Raw genomic sequence first — 26,868 nt, 5'->3', positions numbered from 1 at the left:
TAGCAGTACTGCAGATTCATCTGTCGGTTGTGGGATCACTTAGCTCTGTCCATCACTTGCTGCTTCTGCTGTTTGGTGTGCAAATAGTCCTGCTTTGTGGCTTCACCAGGTTGACACCTCATTTTTAGGTATGCCTGATGCTACTCCTGGCATGCCCTCCTGCACTCTCCATTAAACCTCGGTTGATTCCCTGCCTTGATGGTTATGGAGTGAGAGATATGCCAAGTCATGAGGTTACAGATTGTGCTGGACTGGAAACCTTGTTCATGAATCACTGAAAATTAATGTGCAAGTACAGCTAGCAATTATGAAGGCAAATGGTATATTGGTTTTTCCTCACAAAAGGATTCAAATATAGTAGTAAAGATGCCTTACTGCAATTACATTGAGCCTTAGAAACACCACATCTTGACTACTGTGTGTCGTTTTAGACTCTTTATGGAAAGATACACTCTTAATTGTTTTCTCCAGTGCACAAACCTCAGAGGTCTATCTGTGGCAGAGATTTACCAAACCCAAAGCAAATCATTAGCATGCTGATTGACAGATGCAGAACCTTGGAGGAGCTGTGCTGCTCTGCAGCTTAGGGGAAATATTACTTGCCATAGAGGGCGAGCAACAACAGTATATTAAGCTAATTCCACGGACAGAGGGACTGTCTTATGATGAAAGGCCAAGTAAACTAGGCCTTTATTGTCTGAAGTTTAGAAGAATGAGAGGTGATCTCATTCAAATGTATAAGAACTTGGCAGAGTTGATACAGATGTTTTCAGCTTCCTGGGAAGAGGGTTTTCTAGAACCGTGGGACACAGTTTCAGAAAAGGGGGCGGGTGATTTAGGACTGAAATGAGGAGAAATCTTTGGGATCCTCAATCCTAGTGAGCATGGGAGGATCAGTTGTTGAGTATGTTCAAGATTGAGATTAATAGATTTCAGTGTATTAAGAACATCAAGGGATATAGGGCTAGTGCAGGAAAATTGTGTTGATTCAAAGATCAGCCAATAATCTAATTGAATGACAGAGTGGACTCAAAGAACTTAATAGACCGCTCTTAGTTCCTAAGCTCTTCTGTATTGATACGTGTACCAATCCTACACAGGACAATAAGTTTACTACACGTAAGCAAACAGAACGCACGGCCCTGGCTCCCTGAATCTACTTTGGGTTTCGTAGATATTCCAAATATAAGATCATAAGACATAGGAGTGGAAGTAAGGCCATTTGGCCCATCAAGTCCACTCCACCATTTAATCATGGCTGATGGGCATTTCAACTCCACTTCCCTGCACTCTCCCCGCAGCCCTTGATTCCTTGTGAGATCAAGAATTAATCAATCTCTGCTTTGAAGACATTTAACGTCCCGGCCTCCACTGCGCTCCGTGGCAATGAATTCCACAGGGCCACCGCTCCCTGGCTGAAGAAATGTCTCCTCATCTCAGTTTTAAATTTACCCCTCCAATTCTAAGGCTTCCCAGCGTCCACCCTTTCTAAGCCATACATTATCTTGTAAATTTCTATTACATCTCCCCTCAACCTTCTAAACTCTAATGAATACAATCCCAGGATCCTCAGCTGTTCATCGTACGTTAAACCTATCATTCCAGGGATCAATTATCACACTGTCGTAGGCAGTACAAATGATTACAGTACTTCACAACTTCTTGTGAGACAGACAAGTCTTCAGGCAACAAACTGAGAGATTTTTGCAAAATTAATCAATGCTTCCCCCAAAACACTGAACTACCCCCTTCACTGTTGTATTCCCCTCTGCAGCCCAGCATGTTGCCTCCAATTCCCACAATTAAGGTCCTCCACTTCCTTCTCATACCCCTGGTAATCCTCCCTTGATTTTAGCAGATGAATTGCCAAGACTAACAATGGCCCACCACCTCGAATGAATCAGCCAGACAGTGCAGAATGATGAATGACCAGTTGTCTGACTGTATCATGGACTGTGATAGGGCTATACAAACAGGGACTTGCTGAACCTCACTGCACTGAATGGCTGACTGAATGTGCTTAAGCCCTTGAAGTGAAGTGGCTTTCTTTGGCATATTGTGCCATGAACCTCTGCTTCAAGGATGTCTCCCTAGACTTCACTGAATTGACTACTCCCTGTAGTCTTTGAGACATGGCCTTTTGGTTCATGCACATGCAGTGTGTTTATCACAAATGCAGAGACATATGGTGCAGGTACAGTGTTAACATTGCACAGTGCCATAAAACATGTTCACACCTTGACTGAGAACTCCTGACAACCTGGATTTGTATAGTTCTGAAAGACAAATCACAACAAAATTGTGAACCTTTAGCTTCAGGAGGTTGGTATGTGTTGAAACCTCTTTCTGTGAGGTGCATGCAGCTGCTGTCCATGGATTGTGCCCTGAGGTGTTGGTGCCAGATGTCCAAGATGGATGTTTCAAGAAGCAAGCAGTGAGCTGGAGTTACCAGGCACTGGCTCCAACTTCATGTCAGGAATTCTCAATATCTAGTTTCTATCCAGTGGGTGGCAAAATGGACAACTTAATGAAGTAGGATCAGGTAATAATCAAGTTGTGAATGAGCAATTATCCATTCTAATAAATCTCTCACAAGACACTAGTGAGAATCTCACCTTGATGTCCAGGATTTAATTGGAAAGATTCTTGCTCAATATCTAATTTGATCTTCCCCCATTGGTCATCATAATCCATATTGTGCAGGAGCTGAGAAGACCCTGCCCAGTGGGATAAGCTCTTCACATTCTGGAGACAGTTCATGATAAAAACACCCACTTTACTTAAAAGAAGGGGACTTGCTTTCCATTTCAGAATTTGAGGTCTCTTATCCTCAAAGTTATTGTGAAGAAGAGTAGAAAACTCTTGCTACACTTGCAGTTCAACTCTTTACTTGCTATGAAAGTGTTTTGATTGGACCATCTCTCTCAGCTGAGAGATTTGTGGACATCTGTAAGTGGTACCACTGAACTCCTAATAGGTCAACTGACAGAGATAACTGCATGGGTTGTGAGTGCCAAAAATTAACAATGGTTGGGAAAATAGCAGTTTCTGCAAGAAGGACGGAGTCAGGTTTGGGTGGAAATTGAAGAATTATCTTTGATACCCAAAATGCAGTGACCTTCATTTTGCACAGGTTTTCTATTATTCTGTCATGCCCAACCTCTGCTCACTCTATCACTGTTTCCAAGCAAGCACAGCAGATGCAACATCTACCCTTTAAAATCCTCCACTCCTATTGTTCAGGGTCAAAAGGAGGGAAATGATAATCGTATTTTTGCTTTCAGTTGCAATATTCGCTTACAACATTGTCCTCTACACACTGAGGAGAACAGGCGTGAATTTGATGGTAGTTGAACGTCTGTAACATTTTCCCAGTTCAGGCACTCGATCTGTTACACGGACAGAATTTTGCCAGAGGCAGAGCGGTGCACAAATTGCACAATGTTTATCATCTCCATTAGATTTTCTGGATCAGATGTCTTAACGATATTGGTGAACCACCTGGAAACAGCAGGTGGTCAACAAGAAGACAGATTTGCATTTATATAGCATTTTTCACAACTAACAGCTGCGTCAGTGCCTTTTACAACCACTTTAGTACTTTTTGAGCTACAATCACTATGTAACTCAGGAAGCTTAGCAGCTGGCTTGCACACAGAAATGCATTGTCCAAAAGTCATTTGTTAATTTTTTTGTGATATTAATTGAAGAAAAATGTGGACAGAATAATCTTCTTCCACTTCTTAAACAAAAATCTTACACATCAATCTAAACAGACAAGTGGGGTCACGGTTTTACATCATGTCCAAAAGATGCCACCTTCAGCGGTACAGCAGCCTATGCCAGTTGCTGGAATGTCAACCTAGCTTTTTGTGCTCAAGTCCAAAAAGTCTGGAGTGGGACTTGGATCCAGAATCTTACATCTCAGAGGTGACACCGTAACCTAAAAAGCCTGAACAGGCACCCAAATAAGTTAATTAAGGAAGTTTTTGATAACGCATTTTGCTGAACATGTGCAATTTTTATTTTCAGAACCTTGGAAATGAATCAGACGTGGCATGTTGAGGAGTTTCTAATGCAGAGCTGATTAAGGGGAGCCAATGAATGTGGCTTACTTTCAGAACGCTTTTGATAAGTTGCCACATAAAGGAATATTAGGTAAAATTAAGTGTATGGAATTGGGATTGCAGATAGACAAAATGGCTGACAGCCTGGAAATAAAGAGTTAGAATAATTAGGATTTTTTTTCCTCCAAGTGGCAGCAAGTGACTGGTTGGGGAGACAGATATCTGTGCTTGGTTCCCAGCTAGTTATATTTATTAATGGTTTATAGACGAAGGAACTAAATGTAATATGTTATATTCTGCAGACGATGCAAAGCACGGTGGGAGGATGGATTGTGAGGAAGATGCAAAGATATTTCAGTGTGATTTAGACAAATTCAGTGACTGCACAAGTGCATGGCAGATGAAGTATAATGTGGATAAATGTGAGGTATCCACTTTGGTAGTAAAAACAGGAAGCAGATTGTTACCTAAATGGTGATAGATGGGGAACGGTGCAATGATACTAGGTGTCCTCATACAAGTCACTAAAATTAAGCATGCAGGTGCAGCAAGTGGTGAAAAACGCAAATAGTATGTTGGACATCAGGGACATCTTCCTGCAATTGTAAAATGCCTTGGTGAGACCACACTTGGAATACTGTTGCAGTTTGCTCTCCTTATCTGAGGAAGGCTGCTCAGACTGTAGACAGAGTAGAACAAAAGTTTATTTGGCTAATTCCTGGGACAGCAGGATTGATGTATGAAGAAAGACAGGATTGTTTATGACTATATAATTGGAACTTAGAAGGATGTTGGGGTTGGTGGTGGTTGGGGGGTGGGGAGATACCATATAAACTGGTAAAATTCTCACAGGGCTAGTCAGAGTCAACACAGGAAGGATATTTCCCATGACTGGAGTTCAGAACCAAAGGTCACAGGTTAGGGATCAGAGGTAGCCCATTTAGGCCTCAGATAAAGAGAAATTCATTCAACTTGAGTGATGAACCTGTGAAACTCTCTACTACAGAATGTGATGAAGGCCAAAACAATGAATGTTTTCAAGAAGGAACTGGATATAGTTGTTAGGACTAAAGGGATTGAAGGGTATAGGGAGAAAGTGAGAACAGAGTACTGAGTTGGATATTTAGCCACAATTGAAGGCCAAGCAGGCTCAAATGGGCTGCTCCTGTTCCTGCTCCTGCTCCCATTGCTACGGTTCTGAGGATCATTGAATAGACTAGGGTGCTCCCACATAATCTTCTTGGGCTGCGCACAGGTGATCAAATACGAACAAGTGTTTGTAACTATAAAATAGACCCTTAAGTAGAACATTATTGTACTGAAACAGTTCAGATGTCCATTAGTAAAATCAACATCCGAAGGCAAATGACTGGAGAATCAAGATTTTTTTCATGTAACAATATTTTAAACCTTTTCTTTAATAAGAAGTTTACAAAAATGATGAACAGTGTGGACAAAATATTCTTCAAAGTTATTACTCAGAGGAGCTTGGTGGATTTCAATGTACAGAGCTGCTTTGATACAACAGCATTTAATGTTTTGCAGAAAACAAAGTACTGCGCTTGTTGCTGTAAATAAAGCGAACAATTTGTACTCAGTAGTGTCACGAGAAAGTACGCTGATACTTGAACCTCTCTATTCTGTGATCATTACAAGAATTAAAGACTTAATCAAATTACTCAAAATGCCCCAGCATACCTGTCTGATGGAATCTGGTTAATAGAAAACAGTGACCAGGTTTCTTTAAACAAGAAACAACTAGTTATTATAGAGAAATCAGTTCTAAACACTGGAAAACAAAATATGAATTATCTTCTAAAACTTTGCTGGGTAAAGCTCTATCCCCTTCTTAAAGCCTATACATACATGCAGACAAAAATGGTCAAACAAACAGATGTTACAGGAGGAGGGAAAAATACTGGCGAAACATAGCTCATTTGCACTAGTCCATAGGATTTGATGAGGTGTCCCTTTTTCTTCTTCGGTTTTTTGACGGTTGCTACATTAATCATTCAGTCTTGTCGTCACTTCTTAGCGGCACCAGCTTATAGCAAATGGTGGGATAGATTTGCCATCTTTCACTGCAGAGGCAGATAAAAAGAGATGGTGTTTCTTGCAGTCTTGATACGTTCTGCCTCTGTATTGCTCACTAAGAAGCTACGCACCCATAACTTATTTCTTTAAAGTGTGGCAATGCCTTCCACAGTCCTTGGTTTACAGTAGTATCCTTTTCCCATAATGCTCCACAATCCAAAATAAAGAAAAACAAAATGTGTGGTCTTTGCAGCAGTCACTACTTTGAACAAAATATTCACAATGAATATAAGGTGCACTTTGTTTCTAAATTGTCAAAAATGAATTAATTGCACCATTGTTTTGAATTCTAAACAAAAGCTGTAGGTGAAGGCGCTAGGATTTTTCATACAAGTCTCTCAAAAATTTACTTTTAATAAATTATTTTTATTACTGAATTCAAAAGGGCTCATTTTGGTAAACTTGTGAGTTGTGCTTCTGGTAATTTCCATAACTGTAATTGATATAATGCCAAAGAATGGTGAGCCTCACGTGATGCAACTCCATCATCAAATACACATATTAGATACATTAACAGAATGTGGAATGAACCAAAACCATGGATTTTTTTTTCAAATACAGTATGTTAGTTTCTTCAATATACTCAATATGGATTACAGAGGCAAATCATTCTGTACTGACTGGCCATGGAAATAACTATTGAAGGCACATTGTTCTTTGAAAGCTGCATCACAGGTAGATAGGGTGGTAAAGAAAGCATTTGGCACACTTGCTTTCATTGATCAGACCACCAAGTATAGCAGTTGGGACGTCATGTTGTTGGTTGTACAAGACGTTGGCGAGGCCACTTTTGTAGTACTGTGTACAGTTGTGGTTGCCCTACTACAGGAAGGATATCATTAATTTGGGCAGTGTGCAGAAAAAATTTACAAGGTCATAGCAAGACTGGAGAGCTTATGAGAAGCTTGAAAGACTGGGACTTTTTAAACTGGAGCATAGGAGGTTGAGGGGAGACTTTATAGAGGTTTAGAAAATCAGGAAGGGCATGGATAAGTCTTTTCCTTAGGGTTGCAGAATTCAAAACTAGAGGGCGTAATTTTAGGGGGAAGAGGAGAAAGATTTAAAAAAGGACTGGAGGGGCAACTTATGTTTTTTTTAAACAGAGGGTATTCGTACGTGGAATAAACTGCCAGAGGAAGTGGTACATGCAGATAAAATTACAACATTTAGATAGGTATATGAATAGGAAAGGTTTAAGAGGGATACGAGCTAAAATGCAGGCAAAAGGAACGAGCTTCAGTTTGGGAAACTTGGTCAGCACGGATAGGTTGGAATGAAGAGTCTGTTTCCGTGCTGTATGATTCTAATAAATATTAAATCCCAACTTAGGATCATTTAAAAAGGTTTCTAAATCTCCAAACTAAGCACAGTAGAACATTACAATTTCCTTTCAATCACGTGGCAAACATAAATAAAATAATGAATAATAGATTGGGTGATGTAAGAACTATTTCAATGTCAGTCAAATAAATGAGCAATAATGCTTCAAATTAATATTGACTGCTTCATTCCTTATGCTGTCTTTAAAACATTACTTTCCAGTTATAAGTTTTAATTTTTGATGTGATACATGCAGAGTCTGATTGCAAACTGTATCCATGTCTCCTCTAAGCAGCAATTTCCAAATATCCCATAAATCACGGGCTAGGATTTAAATTTAGGCTGGAGCACCAGGGCAGCAGTTCAAATTTGTAGCTCAATTGAAATAAACCTGCCTTAATCCTCTCATAAGTGTTTCTTCTTCCATTACTACAGGATTTTAAAACTACTTCAGCATACACATGTCTGTAACAAGATAACTTTTTGTACTTTGAGTCATGGAGTTAAGAATGGTTAAAATGAATACTTCAGTGGGGAGAAGCAGCAGATTGATACAACCAGCTGTCATGATGATAACAAAGGATCTGTGGGAATACAGTTCAAGTAGTTATATAATTAAATACCAATGTCTATAAAAGTATGAAAATTATCAGCATGGTAAGCAATTTCACAAATTTAATTATTCTTGGGCTTGCAGCATCAGTTCAGATATACAGATGACCAATGCACAAAAACTGAAATTATTTTTAATATTTTCTCAACATTATGTACATTATTAAAGATGAGACTTTCCAAAAGCTGAGTGTGTTTAATACTGAATCCCTCTCTGTTATTTTAGTGGAAGAGTTAACTTGTTTAAAATAAACAGGGTATCATCTATCAAATTTGTTGGAATTGCTGAAAGAGGAATTTGATACAAGCTCGTTAAATTTAGTTATGAATAACAGTGCTCAGTAAATCCTCAGTTAATGAAAGGAGACAAATGTCATTATTACAACCTATCAACAATTACCCTAAGAGCACAAATGGTACATTAGTTAGGATTGTTATTTCAACTTAAAACACAATTGCAACTGCTTAATATTCTATTGCAGTGAGCAAAAATTTTGTTCTGTCATTCCATGGAAAACATCACACAATTTTGATTAAAAAAAATTGTCCAAAGGGCATAGAAAAGTGACCTGTCAGCATACCTCACTCACTGTTCCCTGGATAATTGTGTTTGCTCATCGTCTGGAGGTCAGGGTCAAGGTAGATGAAACTCTAAAAATCTGAGGTAGCATATTGCTCAACTGGTAGAACATTTCCTCTGAAATACTCTGTTAATACAAAATTATAATTTAAGTTGCATAGTACACAGCATTCATTAACAGCGGCATGCATACTCAGATTGCAGTTACATTGCATGATGGCTAAGAGTGCAGCAGTTACAGAGTGTGAAGGACGGTCTGCAAGGTCTTTCCAATAACTCTCGGCTGCAATTTACACTCTACTTGCCAGAACTAAGCTTTGCACAGGCCTAAATTCGCAATTGCAGATGCTTTTCCTGGTCAGTTAAAAGCTATTAACCTGAACAGCAATGCATGTTTTCCCAAAGTGCTCAGGATACTTATTGCACCAGAGCATTTTCTTTAAGATATAGTTTAATTCTGTACTGGAGTATACTGCACTTGGTGAGGAGTTCAAGGAATCTTAGCAGCTTACCTGAGGAAGTGTGGTAAATTGACACAAAGAGAATGGTTTTTAGGCAGAATTTAGAATTCCTCATAAACTAGACTTCACATTTTGACATATTTCACACTCCTTCCTCATTTACATGCTACCCATCAGCAATAACATGTAAAAGCACAGCATAAAATCCCACATGCAAGTTTCCCAACATCACCAAGCTCTACTTTGCCATTAGCAGTTTAGATCCTTGCACAGCATCGGAAATGTCTCACTGCTTGTCCAACATCCAGTGTTCGATGATAGAATATTTCTACAAATAAATATTGGAATAAATTGAAGCCAGTGTCTCCATCCCTGCTACAAATGACATCTATTTCTACCTTTATCCTTTATATCCCTGAGGTGAGCCCATACCCCCTTCATCACCAAAGTTATCTAATATTCCCCATCTCTGCACATAGCTAGATTACCAATCTCTGTGAACTACTCCAGCTCCAAATTGCCTTTATGCATGTCCAATTTCCTTCGGCCATCCATGGATGGCCTTATTCTCAGATGTCTCGGCCATAAACTAGAAAATATCATCCCTAGACTTCTTGACACTTCTCTCCTCAAGGCATCTTCAGCCACTGTGTTGGTCACCTGTCCTAGATGGTAACTCTGCAAAGTGTACTGGACATTTTACTACACTAAAGGTGCTATATAAGTGCAGGATGTTATTGTAAGAATCTACAATAGAGTTGTTCTCATTTTCCAATGTTTTCACTAGGATTTTTATTTTTTTTATTTAAACTGCACACAAAATTGCAGAGTAGGCTTTCACCTCCCTAGATATTTCTGGGATTTTCCAACTGTAAATTCCAAACCTGTTTAATTCTGGCAATAACCCATTCTTTTGATGGCAAACCAGGTTTGATATTAAAGTGTCAGCCATGTATAAGTAACAATGCCAGTTGTACATTTCAGGCATATCAGCATTTGTCCTGCCATGTTTCTTGTTGTGATGCACCTGATCTAATCCATTTCTAACGCAATAAAGAGATAAAGTGGTTTTACAGTGGAAGATTAGATTAGATTCCCTACAGTGTGGAAACAGGCTCTTCGGCATAACAAGTCCACTTCACCCCTTGAAGCATCTCACCCAGACCCATCCCCCTATAACCCACACACCCCTGAACACTATGGGAAATTTAGCATGGCTGATCCACCTAGCCTGCACATCTTTGGACTGTGGGAGGAAACCGGGGTACCCAAAGGAAACCCGCGCAGACACGGGGAGAATGTGCAAACTCCACATAGACAGTGGCCCGAGGTTGGAATCGAACCTGGGTCCCTGGTGCTGTGAGGCTGCAGTGCTGACCACTGAGCCACCGTGCCGCCCCGTAAGAATAAACATTTACTATTGCTGACTCCATTAGTCATTTTTGGAATCACATTTAAACCCCGCACTTCTGTTGTCATCTGACTGTTACTGAAGTTTGAAATTATCTTGTGTAACACCCTTTTACAAAGAAACCCCTCTCCTTGCCCAGTCACTACATCCACACCTGACCAGAATCCATCACGAACCTTCCCCTCATTAGATTGTGCCGTTGGCCCCTTCCCAAGGATTTCTAGTTGGCACTAGAATGAGGAAGAGTCAATACAGTGTGAAGTTGGAGGAACACAGCAGGTCAGGCAGCAGAGGAGCAGGAAAGTTGATGTTTTGGGTTGACACCCTTCATCAGGGCTGAAGGGTGTAAACCCAAAATGTCGACTTTCCTGCTCCTCTGATGCTGCCTGACCTACTACGTTTCTCCAGTTCCACACTGTATTGACTAACTCCAGCAGCCACGGTTCTATCTCCACTACAGTAGAGAAGATGTGAAAGCTTCTATTGATAACTCTATGTTTACCATTGTTACAAGGTTACATTTCGCTAAAATATATGGAATCATACAGCTCAAAGTCACTTGCTTACGTAGTAAATATCTGACCTAACATATCTCTCATGATGATTACAAAGCTAGAGTACCAAGGCTCAATAAGTTCAAAGATGTGTTTTAAGGGATCAATTGCATTATGAAATCCTGAAAATAGAGAAAAGACAAGTAACTGCATGAGGCACACCTCAAATATCATACTGTGGAGTCTTCACTGCTGCTAACAGCAAAATAACAGAAGTTAATTTCAAAATGTTCTACAATTCTCCTTGAAATCCTCCCTAGTAATTGACATTTGTTGCAGTCCAGAAAATGAAAAGATAAAACATTGCAAGTGCTGGAAATATGAAAGATAGAAATACCGAGAAGGTCAAGATACATCTGTGACAAAAATATTATTTGCTTTTTCAGGTTAAGAGTACTTCTGACTACATTTGTTTCAAAAGCTACCCAAACTAGATACATTAATGTTCATAATTAAAGTTAAATTAAGACAACTCAGGGTACGAGCAGCGCTTTGCTCTCCTGTTTAAAATCCAGTGGGATTCAAGGTGAAATGAGAGATTGAGAGAGTCAACAGTTCAATAATTTCTGCAGAAGGTTCTAGGTCCGAAACGTCAGCCTTCCTGCTTCTCTGATGCTGCTTGGCCTGCTGTGTTCATCCAGCTCTACACCTTATCTCTAGTTCAATATTGCAGTTCTTTTAACCACTTGATAATGGAGAGTTTTAAAAGGTATTAGTTTATACTGAGTTACACAAGCAAAAGAAAATTCACTTTTGCTGACAGTAGAAAATTATCGCAATGATTTTCCCCTCAATAGTAATTGAAGTATGTAAAGGTAGACATTTAAAAATAATTATTTTCAATAGTAAGGTGTATGTACATACTATCATTTCAAATCTGAAAATAGAAAACAGCAATGACACACTGCTGAGTTATCAATTGATAGGTATTGATGAAGTGTGATGTTAAAGATATCAAGGTTGAATGGTAACATCAAACTTTTGTATATCAAAAACCTAAAACGTTCTGTAAGCAAAATCAAGTTCACTTAGTTATTAATTAACCAAAGTTCCATTTTTCTTGTACAAATGGCAAGAAGTCTACGGCTACGTAAAAACAATTAATAGCAGTATACCTTAGGAGTATTTTTCACTGAGGAAATAACATGTAAAACAAATATACTGTTAAAATAATAAGACAAACAGTGCAAAGGCAATGTTAGGAATTTAGGGGTGAGGATGATAGATAGTTCCTCGTACTGAAATGAAAAATACCTGCAGAATCGGGGATTTTAATGCAAATATCTAGCATAAGTAGCTAGACATCAAACATTTAGGTTCTTTTTGTTTAGTATCTCAGTGGCTGGTTAACTTGACGACATAATTGAGTCACCCCTTAGTTCATTTTCAGGAGTGAATTAAAATAAATGTATTAATTATATTTTTAGCCTGGTTAACAATTATATGAATAATTACTTTGTACCTAAGGAGTTGATTTTAAGTATCTAATCAGAATGCAGGGACAGCCATGACCCAGAGCTTGAAATTTTTGGATCAATGGAGAAATTCAGGGCCCTACATGTGGCACCAAACTCCATGTTTAAAGGAAATGCCACGAGCTGCTCAAACTTATGCAGAGGACTTCTGAGCTTGAGGGACACTTCGATGGTCGCCAGGGCACACAGATGACTGAATATTTCCTGGATCACAGGTTCTGCTAGGTAGTTACACTACAGACCAAGAGTTAAAGCTGCAAATGAGTAGCCGGCCGGAAAGAGGAGGATAGCAGCCAATACAGGAATCCTCCATGATACACACTGTCAAAACTTCTATTCAACATTCAACACATATCAGTGAGGATGATACCTCTTAAGGATATGGCAGGAGTAAACAGTCTCACACTGTGAGGCATAGGGCATTGCAAACTTTAGGAACATAATTGTAAAACAAAATTCAATTGTCATGAGATGAAGAAAAAGTGTCTGCTGAAGCCTTTTGTTTTCCTTTGCACTAATCTGGATAGAATCACAAAACTTACACTATCATTTTTTTTTAGCAAAACTCAGAGGTTTAAGGTTTGGAGATATGTGCATATTTGCATTAAGTGTGATTCATAATGTTGGTAAGCTGTAAGGGCAAATAGCCACATAGAATATGATGTTGTGGTGAAAACTAAGCCCTACACTTTTTTAAAAAAAAGGAAGATTGGGTGCTTCTTTGATACAAAGTATTCAGAAAAGTCAGGGAAGAGGAAAGTGGTTGAGCACTCTGGGTCTGTACTTGATGGAGTTTAAAAGAATGAGGGGGGAATCTCATCAAAACTTTCAGAATACCAAGAAGTCTGCACAGCTTATTTAAAATTCATTCACAGGATGAGAACGTCACTGGCTAGGCAGCATTTATTGCCCATGCCTAATTGCCCGGAGGGCAGTTAAGAGTCAATCACATTGCTGTGGGTCAAGATTCACATGTAGGCCAGTAAAGGAATGCAGTTTCCTTGCGTGAAGGACACTAGTGAACCAGATGGGTTTTTCCTCAACAATCAACAATGAATTCACGTTCATCAACAGACTCTTAATTCCAGATATTTATCTAATTCAAATTCCACCATTTGCCATGGTAGGATTCAAACCCTGGTCCCCAGAACGTTAACTGGGTCTCTGGATTGACAGTCCAGTGCTAATACCACTAGACCATCCACTCCCCAGCGGACACAGAGAAGATGCTCCTACTAGAAGAAGAGACTTGGACATGAAAGCACAGCCCCAAAATGAAGGTACCAACCTTTAGATCTGAGATGGGGAGGAATTTCTTGAGCCAGAAGTGATGAATTTGTAGAACTCAATACCCTAGAAAGTAGTGGAGGTCAAGTCAAGTCACTGAGTGTCTTTCAGACAAAGATAGATAGATAGATTCTTGATGAATAAGGGGATTGAGGGTTACAGGGAGAAGACAGGAAATAGAGATGAGAAACCTATTTTAGCCATGATTGTATGATGGAGCAGACTTGATGAGCCAAATGGCTTAATTCTGCTCCTATATCTTATAGTCTAAAAGGAGCAGCACTTTTGAGCAAAGAAATATGACTGTGCTAGAAAGCAGCATTGCCATTTTTTTATGGCTTCACAGATCTCCAGGTTCCATACATGGCAGTGACTCCTGGGCTGGAAGTCACTGCCACAATTGGCAAACTGGCAATAATCACCGTGCATGAAACCTTGGAGCAGCTGAGCATGTGCAGCTAAGCGGGAATGTTACTAGAAAATGAGAATGTCAGAAGGCAAAGCTACTTGGTTGCAGTTGAAATACAATGAATTGGTACACTACTTCGTCTACTTTCAAGCGCATCAAATATGGTAAGCAGATAGAGAAGCACAGAATTCTATGATGATCTCATTCCAATTACCACAGTTACAGAGCACAACTTCAAAATCTGCAGATAGCAAGAAAGTTGAAAATGCAATGAACAGCAACGAAGATAGCAACAAACTTCATGAACACAGATTGGTGGAATAGAAAGACGAATAACATGCAATGCAGAAATGTTTGAGGTGATACACATTGATTGGAAGAATGAGAAGAGACAAAACAAAATCAAAAGTATTGGGAACCTGGAGTAAGACAGGCATGTGCAGGTTAGACTGCAGATCATCCACGATCTGATTGAATGGTAGAACAGTCTTGAATAATTAAATCAGATCATGAATGATCTGCAGTCTAACCGCACATGCCTGTCTTATTCCAGGTTCCCATTTGTTTTGTCTCTTCTCATTCTTCCAATCAATGTGTATCACCTCAAACATTTCTGCATTGCATGTTATTCGTCTTTCTATTCCACCAATCTGTGTTCATGAAGTTTGTTGCTATCTTCGTTGCTATTCATTGCATTTTCAACTTTCTTGCTATCTGCAGATTTTGAAGTTGTGCTCTGTAACTGTGGTAATTGGAATGAGATCATCATAGAATTCTGTGCTTCTCTATCTGCTTACCATATTTGATGCGCTTGAAAGTAGACGAAGTAGTGTACCAATTCATTGTATTTCAACTGCAACCAAGTAGCTTTGCCTTCTGACATTCTCATTTTCTAGTAACATTCCCGCTTAGCTGCACATGCTCAGCTGCTCCAAGGTTTCACGCACGGTGATTATTGCCAGTTTGCCAATTGTGGCAGTGACTTCCGGTCCAAAAAAAAAGTAGAGGGTTAGATAGGGTGATAGGGAGAGCCTTTTTCCTAGGATGGTGACAGTGAGCACAAGGAGGCATAGCTTTAAATTGAGGGGTGAAAGATATAGGACAGATGTCAGAGGTAGTTTCTTTACTCAGAGAGTAGTAAGGGAATGGAACGCTTTGCCTGCAACGGTAGTAGATTCGCCAACTTTAAGTACATTTAAGTCATCATTGGACAAGCATATGGACGTATATGGAATAGTGTAGGTTAGATGGGCTTCAGATTGGTATGACAGGTCGGCACAATACTGAGGGCCAAAGGGCCTGTACTGTGCTGTAATGCTTTATGCTCTATGTGAGAAAGGTTTGGCTATCAAGTTCTATCCTGAATTCCATAGTGTTCCACATTCTACTTGTTTCATTACATTTTCCTTCTGACATTAGCAACAATGCTGATTCAGATCAGGAATGTAATCTGTGTAAATATTAGTTGGCATGAAATGCTTTTTTCTGCTATTTAACCAATGTTGTTAACCTGTTGAAATTAGTTGTCAAAAGCATCTTATAGAGATACGTTACACTCTTCTAAATTGAGTTTCAGATTGCAATTTTCCATTATAATTAAGTGGGACAGGACTATGGCTGTGTAGATACAATCTCAGATTTAGTGTAAAGAGTAATGGAGTAAATGCTAACAGATGGATTTTAGTTGAAGATTCTACAATTATGTAGATTAAATCATAGTTTATTTTACCACTGAAATTTCTTTTAGAAGGCTATGTTGCCCTGCTATACCTTTTTCAAATTCTTCTAGGTTCTCTCTGGCATGCACCTCAAAGCACAAAGCAAAAGTCTCTCAGCCATAGACTAAGTGGTAGGTTATAACAGCTGTACAGACACCCTACCTAACTCATCCCAAGACGTACTGTTTACAAAACATATCAAATTTTGTACATTTTACTCTCTTTCTTAACTTAAATAAGGCAGCAGTTCATGATGTTACAAGTCATTTGATCTGCTGATACAGTTGAAAGGAAACAAGAATGTAAACTAACATAAGTTTTGATTGTCATAAAGTGAAAATGGTTACGAAACTGTAGAAGGATTAAGCAAATTTTTATCCAGAGTTATGGCTTTGTTTATCATACCAAACAGCTTATGATCCAAGCTTTAATCAAAGAATTTACTCATGAATAACATTCTCAAAATCAAACCTTACTTTTTTCCTTTTCCACATGACTTCTGGACATGTTGCGTACTATAGACTTTCCATTACTCAGTGCAACAGGAAGTAATGCTGATTAAGTTTATGAAACAGTAACTTTTGTGTCATTATTTGCCACAGCCGCAACTTGTATATGACTGAATGGATAAGCTAACTCCTAGTGGATTTACTATTTTTCCAAACTTGTGTGTTATTGCTTTGGCAATACTTGTGTAAACTTTCAGCCAAGTGCATTACTAGTAGCCAACAGGAACTGACTAAGCACTTTAACTTTCTGACCGAACATTAAATTCTCAAATAACTCCTTTACTTGTTAAGACTCAATATTTCCAGTTGATACTACTGCTGAAAAAGTTAGGCACTTTTTGTTTAGTGAACTAGCAACTTCCAACAAGAAAATAAATACACAGTACACAGAAAGAGCTCCATTCTGGACTAACATTATATGTAAATTGTTCAGCCATTGACAATGGAGTACTTTGAACCCACTTGGTTCGGATCAGATTTTCAAGTCCCTTTGTGACTTCACTTCATTTTGAGCTTCTAATCATCAGAAGCATTATTTCTGGAGGTATTTTGACATAAGACAGATAGTCATAATTTTATCAGAACACTGAAAGGATCATGTTTGAGCCTTTTCCAAGTGGAAAGTTGGTACCAGGATCTCATGAGTGAAGCTGCTTTCGCATGGCATTATAAGCAGCATATTTCACTATAAGATGTGCGAGTGCACTGTCTCTCTGTCTGATAATGGACTCATCCGATTAAGCTTCCGTTCCACTCTGGAGATACAGGTCACTGTTTGCCTTGCTGTAAGGCAGTCAAAAGATACTGAGCCCTGCAAAAATGACTCTCATATCTGGCCTCTAAATGACAATTCTGTGTAACTACCATCCCAGTTTTAGCTTTTTCATTAATGGAAATACACCTTTACTACAGTGACAGAAACTACGGCTTGTGTCCGCCAGCTACTTTTGCTGATGTCCAAATCCAGCACTGTGTATCAGGTTTACTTGTCAACTACTGCTTAATCAAGATGATTTTGGAAAAGAAGTAGATCAGAAGTCACTGACTATAGATACTTCCATGACAAAGCAAGAAGTAACAATTTTATCCTGGGCTTCTACTTGGATGGTAACTGTGTGATAATAAGCAGTTACAATGGAATGCTTTGAGATGTGCAGCAGGGTCAAACAGGGTTGCACTTTGGTGCTGACATTCTTTATCATATGCCTTCTGTTAATCTACAGAAGACACCTTAAACTGTTCAGTTTTGCCTGCCTGACATCCAAGACAAAAGTACAGCAAGTTCTCAATTGCTCTCACAAATAAAATCACAACTGCATTCCAATGCTGAGAAACATGTTCAGTTTACATGTATAAAGTGTACAGTGTGATATCAGTAGCGAAAAGATAAACATCATCAGCAGAATGGCAAAGTCCTGGACAAAGCAACATTGGAGGTAGCTCCACATAACTAGATCCCACAATTGCCAGCTATCTGTCACTTGATGCCGTAATTAAAATGACCTTTGTGTAATTGCAGCTGTTATGTAGAGATGACAGTGTGGAACACTAACAACCTGATGGAGAACACCAAATAGTCAGTCCTTCATGCACTTCTCTACGGTAAAAAATACAGTAAATTGTTGGGATCAGATCTTTGCCTCAGAGATCTTGAAGCATGCTAATTCCATCAGCATACACGCCTTGCCAAGCCAGCAATGTCTGCCGAGAGAAAACAGAAACTAATGAAAGTTGCACTCTCTCAGCCCATTGTGTTCATTCACAGCAAGTGCAATCCAAAACTGCCTTTTCAAAGTTAAGTTTCTGAGCCACATCAGATGCTATTTAACATAAAGTTAATTAACAGTATAGTAAACTGCCAAAAAGCCACATCACTTCTACACAGAGAATTCACAGAATCACTACAGTGCAGAAGAGGCCATTCAGCTGACCCTTTGAAGAGCATCCCACACAGGCCCTATTGCCATGAGCCCGCATTTACCATGGATGACCCCTGCACATTTTTGGATCCTACAGGGCAATTTACGATGGCCAATCATATAATCTGCACATCTTTAGAATGTGGGAAGAAAATGGAACATCTGGCAGAAACCCATCCAGACATGGGGAGAATGCGCAAACTCCATACAGTCACCTAAGGTCGGATTTGAACCTGGGTGCCTGCATTGTGAGGCAGCTTCAACAATTTCAGAAAACCCGTTACTACAGAAAAGACTGTATCCGACTCTTCTTCTGAAAATATATACAAATCTTTGACAGGGGAGAGCAGTATTAGAAATCTTCAATATGTGGCTTTCTGTCCAAACTCTAGAGAAGAATTTAAGATAGGGACAAAATTGTGAAGTTTAAAATGTAAAGGTCGCTTCATAGCTGCTGACTGACCTGCTTGCAGCATTTTTCACTTCTTTTTCAGATATCTAGTATTGTTGTTGCAACACGTAAACACTGAGGCTAAATTTCTCTTTTACTCTATCAAACAAATAATTACAACAGTGAACTGAATGGGGACAGGTTAGTTATAGATATAAAAAAAGGAAACACTTATTTAGGAATATTTACTGATGTACCTGTGGCACAAGGAACTGAACTGTGCGAGATGTTCCCCCATCCCAGGATGCCATTTCCATCATAAAACCTAAAGAAACAATAAATAAAGGAGAGTGAAATTTAAACAAAAATCACAATTTTACTCAGTTTGTACTTTTTACCTCCTCATCCAACCTTTCAATTTTCAAGATAGCCTATATTCGAAATGTTATTCAAATGCTCCTCTTTACTCATACTGTGTATTTCCAGCAATTTTGTTTTCATAGTAAATAATGCTGTATAAGCAGTGATAGTGTTTTTTAAACATTGAATTGCTTGTTAGGAAATTTCTAATGATGATACCATACTGTTTGTCCAGGTGGACAATTCAGGGTTTATTAAATTTTTTTCTTGCTACCAAATCTTTCCCCATGCTACCAAGTATTTCCCCAAGACTTTATAAATACGTGTCTCAAAAAACTAATGTGAAAACACAGATGTAGAGCAAATATGGATTTTTTTCTACATGTTGGAATTTAGTAACACCTGTAGCTGTCCAATGCATTTCTTTTTAAATTTTGCAATCAAGCACAAACATTCCAAATATAAACTGAAGTATAAGTTAGAGCTTGAAGCGTGTATAAAGAAAAGCAAAGAATTAGACAATTTCAAGTTGGATTTTCTTTTGCTGTTTACTATTACGGATAATTTATGGAATGTTAAACAATTAAAAAGAAGCATAAACTGGTGTTTGAAAATATAGGTCTGAGTTTTCCAATGGCCAGATAGTTGCCTCTGTAGTATTAGTGGGAGTCACATGTCACAACCCTATGAAATCCTTGATAAAGCAGTCTAAGGGAATTGTCCAGGAAACTGTAGATTCTGTTGGGTAATTCCCCCTGTGCTGGGAACTCTCTGAGGTATCCGTTTATATCAGTGATTTCAGCAGATTCTGCTGTAGTCAATTCCTGGGTAACTATTAAATTGACCCCCAAATTAACATTCATATCCCATTTACAACTTCTTTCAACTTCGAGAACCCCTACAGCAAACAACCCCCGCCCCAACATCCAGCCTCTGAAATGACACTCACTTCTCACGAAGAGACATCCCAACACTAGGACCTGAACATTTCCCCCCACCTCCCAACATTTCCCTCTCACTCTCCACCCCCTCACCCGCTTCCAGATCTGACACTCCTCTCGTCCTTGCTGGACTCAATACACCTGCCTGTTCCAACCTGAACATTTCATTTCATCATTTACCTAGTACTCTATCCACCTGGCATCCTAACTCCAAAATTACTTTACATTCCATATAATTCCACATGAGCTGAGGAAGTGGCAGTCTGTGCTGTTGGACATGTAAAGGGGACATGGTTTGACTTCTGCCAAACATCCTGCATTAAGATGGACCTGTCAAATTTAAGGGACGCTCTGCAATTCCGAAGGAACTGTAATCAGAATCTTCTGCAAATGTGGAAACATTTCTTACCAGAAAAATATAACAGCAGAATGGCATCGGCCTGATGTTGTTGCTACTCAGAAAATTTGGCCCGTGGCTTCTAACTTCAGTTAAATTTGTCTTTAATTATTTAACTAGCATAATTATTCAATAATCATTTTCAAGTTTGTTTCATATATAAATTTCACAACAGAATTCATTTAAATTCATGCAGTATTAATCAAATCTATTGTAAAGAAATTATCAAAGTTTGCATTAATATGATGAAAGCTAAAAACCAAGCTCTGATAAATAATGCAGCAATTTTGCCTGACACAGCAAATTAAGTCACAGTGTGAAGAGAGAATTTACAATCCTGGTGTGTATTATTAATTACATCACAAATCAGTGGGTTTCAAGAAAACAGGAAACTTAATTTTATGAATAGAAACTGTGCACCATGGGTTTTAGCCGTGCTGGAAGTATGTTTACTACAGAAATAAATTTTAAATTTTTGCAAACAATTCTTCTCCGGTGGCCAGACTTTAATAATTTAATTCCACTTCCCACAAATCTGATGAGAAGAATTGGGCAGTGGGATGCAAGGTAGTTTTCTAGAATGGAGGAAAGCGGATGTCTTTATTCCACACAACCAGAAAAGAAAGTCATGGCTCAGTAGAATAAACCTCTGAGCTTTGGTATGCAGAAAACTATTTCTGTGAGTAACTGCCATGATTGACAAGTGTTAAAACCATTAATTTTCTCCCAAAAATTAACATTAACCAAAACAAGTTAACCCTAAAAAATTACTAACCTTTTATACATTTAAAGACTAGCTCTGCTCTTTTCAGGCACCAAGGTATAGTCATCTCCTGTTAAAGCATATAAAACATTATTCAAATTTCCATGTACCTGATATATTCACAATGGATTTCAAAAATAAATTAGCAGGAACAGATCCAATAAGTTTTATGATAAGAAAATAAAGAAGTTCAACATTGAGTACTTTTCTTGATCTTGTCATTTGCAAATTGTGTCATAATTTTTATTCCTTTCACATTTTAATTTGTCTGATCAAACGGCACAGTATCCCTGGCTATGTGAAATGGTTCTTACGGGCTTTACATATATTCACTAAGAGTTAAACACTTTAAAATTGTTAACACTCTGGCATCTTTCCTCAATGGTTCAAGCTGGAAAAGTAATTTTACATTTTATGAGCTTCCCAGGAATTGATGAGGTGATCATTTTCAGTTTGCACAATACTGTTCATGACCCTAGTAGATATGGAACCAACATGAAATTTTAACAGCTCAGATAGAATGTATAACTCAATAACAGAAGACTCAAAACATAACTATGCTGTAGTCAAACTACATAGTCATCTGTGATATTAAATTGGTGATCTACACTTCCGCAAAAAGTTTGTTTTAATTTAAATTTAACACTGATCAGATGCAAAAGTCAATACCTTTTCTTCAACTTAAGTTAATTACAGTTGAATTTCCTTGTTTGAAAAATTACTTTGTGGTTGCATTTTAATTGTAAGCAAAACTGTAAAACTGAATCAATGACAAATAGAATTCTTTCATTGAACTATTCGACTACGTATGGAATAAAAGTAGGGAGGTTGTACAGCCTCTTAGAGACTGTAATATAACAGAATACAGTAGTTAGATTCCGGAGCGTGGGTACATTTTGAATGATTTGGGACATGAGAGAAAAAAACTCGCACTTCTGCAAGGGTTTTGCTTTTAACACAACAAGAGCAAATCTAAATAACAAATAGTACACACTAACTCTTTCAGTGCTAAGATATCAGATTATTTTTTTCTATTTATAAGCAAGTGGATCTAAAAGGTTGTTTCATAAAACAACTTCCACTGACTGTTGAAGCTGTTCTTCTTGAAGTTAGTCATTCAGCACTTCAGTTGAACAAAAATAGGCACTTTTATCCAAGGTCTCTGGTACGCCGTGGGAACGGAGGTAAAATATGATGAGTAAACAGTATTAAATAATAAAAAAGGTGAAGGAATGTTTTGGCATTGTGCAATATTGTGGATCTGATAACACTTTGCTGGTACTTAGCTTTTTGTCATTAAACATAATCGTTTAGAAACTATAATAGAATTATTTCTGATTAATTTCCATTGTTTATTACATTGTATAAATACAGTTATCAATTAACTTTAGTTAAAATATAATGAATTATACAGACATAAATAGAGAAGTGGACTTTTTAAAATTTAAATTAGAATTCATGTAGTGTTCACAATGAAATGCTGAAGAGGAGTTGGTGTGTAAATGAATTCCTATGCTATGAACCCATAGTCAGTAATGCTCTTAATCAGATCTTGGCCACTACACAACAATTGATCACTTCAGCTAAGAAGATAGAGTTAGCTGCAAGATTTGTATTGCACCGTTAAAATACCACTTGCCAATAAATAAGCAGCACCAAATATGGTTATAAAATATGTGGCCCAGATCAGTTTGATCCCTGAACTGAAGTGGCAATGAGGAAGAAAGGTGGCAGCATATAAAAGTGGAGAAATGCTTATCATCATGTGAGCAGACAAAAGCCTTGTTTTAATCTCTTGAAATTATTCTGCAATTTCACTATCACATTTCATCAGTCATGTTTATTTGCATTTTATTGCGACTTATAAAGTTTTAGTTTTAACATATGACTCTACTTGAGACAGTATGCGTTTAACAGACTTATTGCACAATAAGACGACTGTATTATACTTGCAAATGCCTACAGACAAGACTTCTATCTGCAATAGGATCCATAATATACTCAACTGCTTTCTTTTTACTGCCAAGATATTTCTACATCTGTTTTGTCTGAATGTTTTGCTCTTTACCTCAGACATATCATGCACCAATAAGAGTGGGATAGTTATTGTAGTAACGTCATGAGTGCAGCAGACTTTCAGAATGTTCCGCAAGCCCATAATTGCAGGATCACGTGCCGTAATATTGCTTGATCTCACATTGTCATCCACACACAAGTGAAAGACAACATGTACCTCAGAAAGATTAGAATGTCTTGTAGTATAGAATTCTCCTGTAAGGAAAAAAAATCTTGCAGTAAAGTTATACTTGTTTAATTATATATCTTAATCACGAGACAAAGCATATCTACAGAATTAATTTGGAAAAAATATCTGAACCGACAACAAGATAGATTTTTGGAAAATAGTTACTGGAACAGCTAATTTAGATCTTTGACCACGTGTCACCATTTGATAAAATCACTGTTAATCTGTGATATAGTCCATATGTTTACCTTTGTTCCAGATCCCATAATACATCTGGTTAACAAAAATATACAAATTTCAGGCTCAAGTGTAACAAACGATCCAGCAACAATTTCTAATTCCAAAAGAAAGTTACAGCTTCTAACACCTTTGCAGGTAGTGATATCCAGCTTCATCCTTAAATTGTCTGACACTCTCATACAAACCAGGAACGCCCAAGAGGATTTTGGTACTTACCAAACTTGTAGTGATTGTGGTCACAACTATTCACCACATGACACATGTAGTTAATAAGACAAATGCGTAATCTTGTGAAATAGTTTAACGTTTTAAATTATCAGTAGTTGGCCAAAGCAAAGAATCCTAGTTTTGCAACTGAATTGTTCCACAAGCAAGCCGGTTTTCATTTTTCCCAAATTACTATATTGGGAAATTCAGGGATTGAAAAAAGGAATTACAAAACTGACATACTGTATTTTGTGTTTTGAATGGGTTGCCAGAGGCTGGTAGAATTTCAACATTTATTCGGCATCTGCTATGACTCTGTTGCTGTGGCCTAGTTTCTGGTTTGTTACCCGTTATTTATGAACACAGTACACGGACCTTTGGCTCACAGCCATCATCCTGTAATTTGTCTGCTTTGGAAAGTTGAAGGCTAGACACAAATGGTTATTGTTGCAGATATAGTGGGTTATTGTTGCACTATGTCAATCGTCAAAGTTGCACATTTCAAATCTCAGAGGCAGCTAAACAGTGTTTTTCTTTGATGCATGCAGCAACTGTTGTGAAAGTAACCAGTTACCGGCACGGTGGCACAGTGGTTAGCACTGCAGCCTCACAGCGCCAGGGGCCAGAGTTCAATTCCAACCTCGGGAGACTGTCTGTGCGGAGTTTGTACATTCTCCCCGTGTTTATGTGGGTTTCCTCTGGGTGCTCCAGTTTCCTCCCACCGTCCAAAGACGTGCAGGCTAGGTGGATTGGCCATGCTAAATTGCCCGTAGCGTTCAGGGGTGTGTGGGTTATAGGGGGATGGGTCTGGGCGGGATGCTGCATGGGGCGGTGTGGACTTGTTGGGCCGAAGGGCCTGTTTCCACACTGTAGGGAATTTAATCTAAATAAAATTAAGTTTTTCAGTTATCATCTCATGTCACTACATTTTCCAAGAAAACCTGGAGGGTAAGTGGTCTATTGTCTTTCCGAAGGATGGCCTGCTTTCACTTCACTGTACAGAGCAATCGTCAGAGAACATCAGTACTTCCGACCTTATGACAAAGGGAAGCTCATTAATGAGCCACTGAAGTTGGGCCTGGGACACTACTCGAAGCAATGTTTGCAGAGACACCTGAGAACTTTTTTTTCTCTTTATTTATTCATAGGATGAGGGCGTTGCTGGCTATGCAGCATTTATTGCCCATCCCTAATTGCCCACATAGCAGTTAAGAGTCAACCACATTGCTGTGGGACTAGAGTCACATGTAGGCCAGACCAGGTAAGAATGGTAGTTTCCTTCCCTAAAGGGCATTAGCGAACTAGATGGGTTTTTCTTACAATCGGCTATGGATTCACAGTCATCATTAGATTCTCAATTCCAGATATTTATTGAATTCAAATTCGACCATCTGCCATGAACCTGGGTTCCCAGAACAGTCTCTGTGTCTCTGGATTAACAGTCTAGCGATAATACCACAAGGCCATCGCCTCCTCCGACATCACTGACTTCCAACATTGTGATCGTCTTCCTTTGTCCAGGTTTGACTCCAGCCAGAGATATTCCCAGTGACTCCAGATTTGATACGACTCCTCAATGCTGCACTTGGTCACAATAGGTGTATCTCCTGCAGGACCTGGGCTGCATCCTGCATATTGCATCAACTTGTTTGACTGGTTGAGTTCTGTCTTCGTTGTCTGGCTTTCCTTGACTCTCCTGCTGTCTCCACGGTAATTACCTCATCCATATCCTTATCTGGTGCGTGACAACTTCAAAACTTAGCTTCCCTGAGTTTACTAGTCTGTGTATAAACTCAGTCATCTGTCAGAATTGTTGTCTAACTAGGCCCTGCAATTCTCTGTTCACTAACATGAATCTGAACTGGAAAAGGTATTTTCTTGAAACTCTTGAAAATGACGTCATGAAATTTTTTGAGGGGCCTTAAATCTAAGTGCCCAAATGCACTGATCAAAAGCAAACTGCTTAAGCCATTCATAAACAGGATAAGTCTGGTCAGGCCTTTTCTTTAGGTTATGGAACTTTTGATTATACACCTCTGGCACTAAAGACAGCCCTTATTTCAGCCTCATCGTCAGTGCCACTCTCCTCAGGTAATAAAGTAAATTTTGAGAACTTTCTCTGAGCCAGACTGCTCTGCAACAGCAATGCCCAACCAGGGATCCCCATCAATGGACTAGCCACTTAAACTTCTGCTAACCTTTCAGAAGAGATATAGATTGTGCCCACCTGCTCCTCATCAAATTTTGGGGAAACATTAGCCCTGCGTTGGAGTTCAGTGTTGTTCATTCACCAGAGTTGCTTTCTAACTTCCTTCTCAGCTTGAACTCTCTTAATCTAAATTCATTTTTCTCTTCTGTATTCTTTCTTGAAATTTTCTTTCTTCACTTGATTCCTGTCTCTCTGATTTCTCTTTTTCCTAGCCATTCTTGTTGCCTTTCTTAATGAAATTCCAGTTGTAACCTTAGTTGCACAATCTTAAACTTATTTGTTTCAATATCTTCAGTCTCCAGTTTAGTTATTTTGCAATTACTGTTTCCTAGCTTCTGTCAGAACTGCACATCTAAGTGCTTAACTATCCCTTTTAATTCTCCCAAGAACAAGACATAAAGGTATTCATACGTTATTTCATTCTGCTCTATGAAAGCAATAACATCAAATGTACGCATGTCAGCAATTCTTAAATCTTCGAGACTCCAGACCCTTCCGCAGTTTCTCTTCTTTGAAGAACTTTTTGAAGGAACAATTTGGTTGCCCCACTCAAATCTGTTCATTCACCCATGGGAATATCACAGGCTGTGCATCAGATTTGTTGTTACCAGGTAAGGTGGAATGACTGGCTCCCTTGTTTTTAATCTCGTCTTGGCCAAACAATTATGTTGTTTGGTTTTAGCAAAGAAGTCACTGGAC

General features: G+C 38.6%; 1 protein-coding gene across 2 annotated transcripts in view; it reads right to left on the bottom strand.

Moving 5' to 3' along the window:
* Nucleotides 1-5,476: 5,476 nt before the first annotated feature.
* The window catches only part of c25h12orf4 (chromosome 25 C12orf4 homolog), a 51,108-nt gene continuing 29,716 nt past the window's right edge, over nt 5,477-26,868 (bottom strand). The window contains exons 11-15 of one of the 2 annotated variants that reach the window (XM_048554321.2): nt 23,337-23,539; nt 21,281-21,338; nt 19,065-19,132; nt 8,675-8,800; nt 5,477-6,148 (exon numbers count right to left, since the gene is read on the bottom strand). In XM_048554321.2, coding sequence (XP_048410278.1) covers nt 8,708-8,800; nt 19,065-19,132; nt 21,281-21,338; nt 23,337-23,539 — 422 coding nt within the window. In that variant the 3' untranslated portion in view covers nt 5,477-6,148; nt 8,675-8,707. The remainder of the gene's footprint in view (nt 6,149-8,674; nt 8,801-19,064; nt 19,133-21,280; nt 21,339-23,336; nt 23,540-26,868) is intronic. The other variant, XM_048554323.2, reaches the window with a different exon arrangement.

The sequence above is a fragment of the Stegostoma tigrinum genome, chromosome 25, assembly GCF_030684315.1.
Source record: "Stegostoma tigrinum isolate sSteTig4 chromosome 25, sSteTig4.hap1, whole genome shotgun sequence".
Classification (NCBI taxonomy): Eukaryota; Metazoa; Chordata; class Chondrichthyes; order Orectolobiformes; family Stegostomatidae; genus Stegostoma; species Stegostoma tigrinum.
The sequence above is the reverse complement of the archived record's forward strand: the minus strand, read 5'-3'. Positions and strand labels throughout refer to the sequence as shown.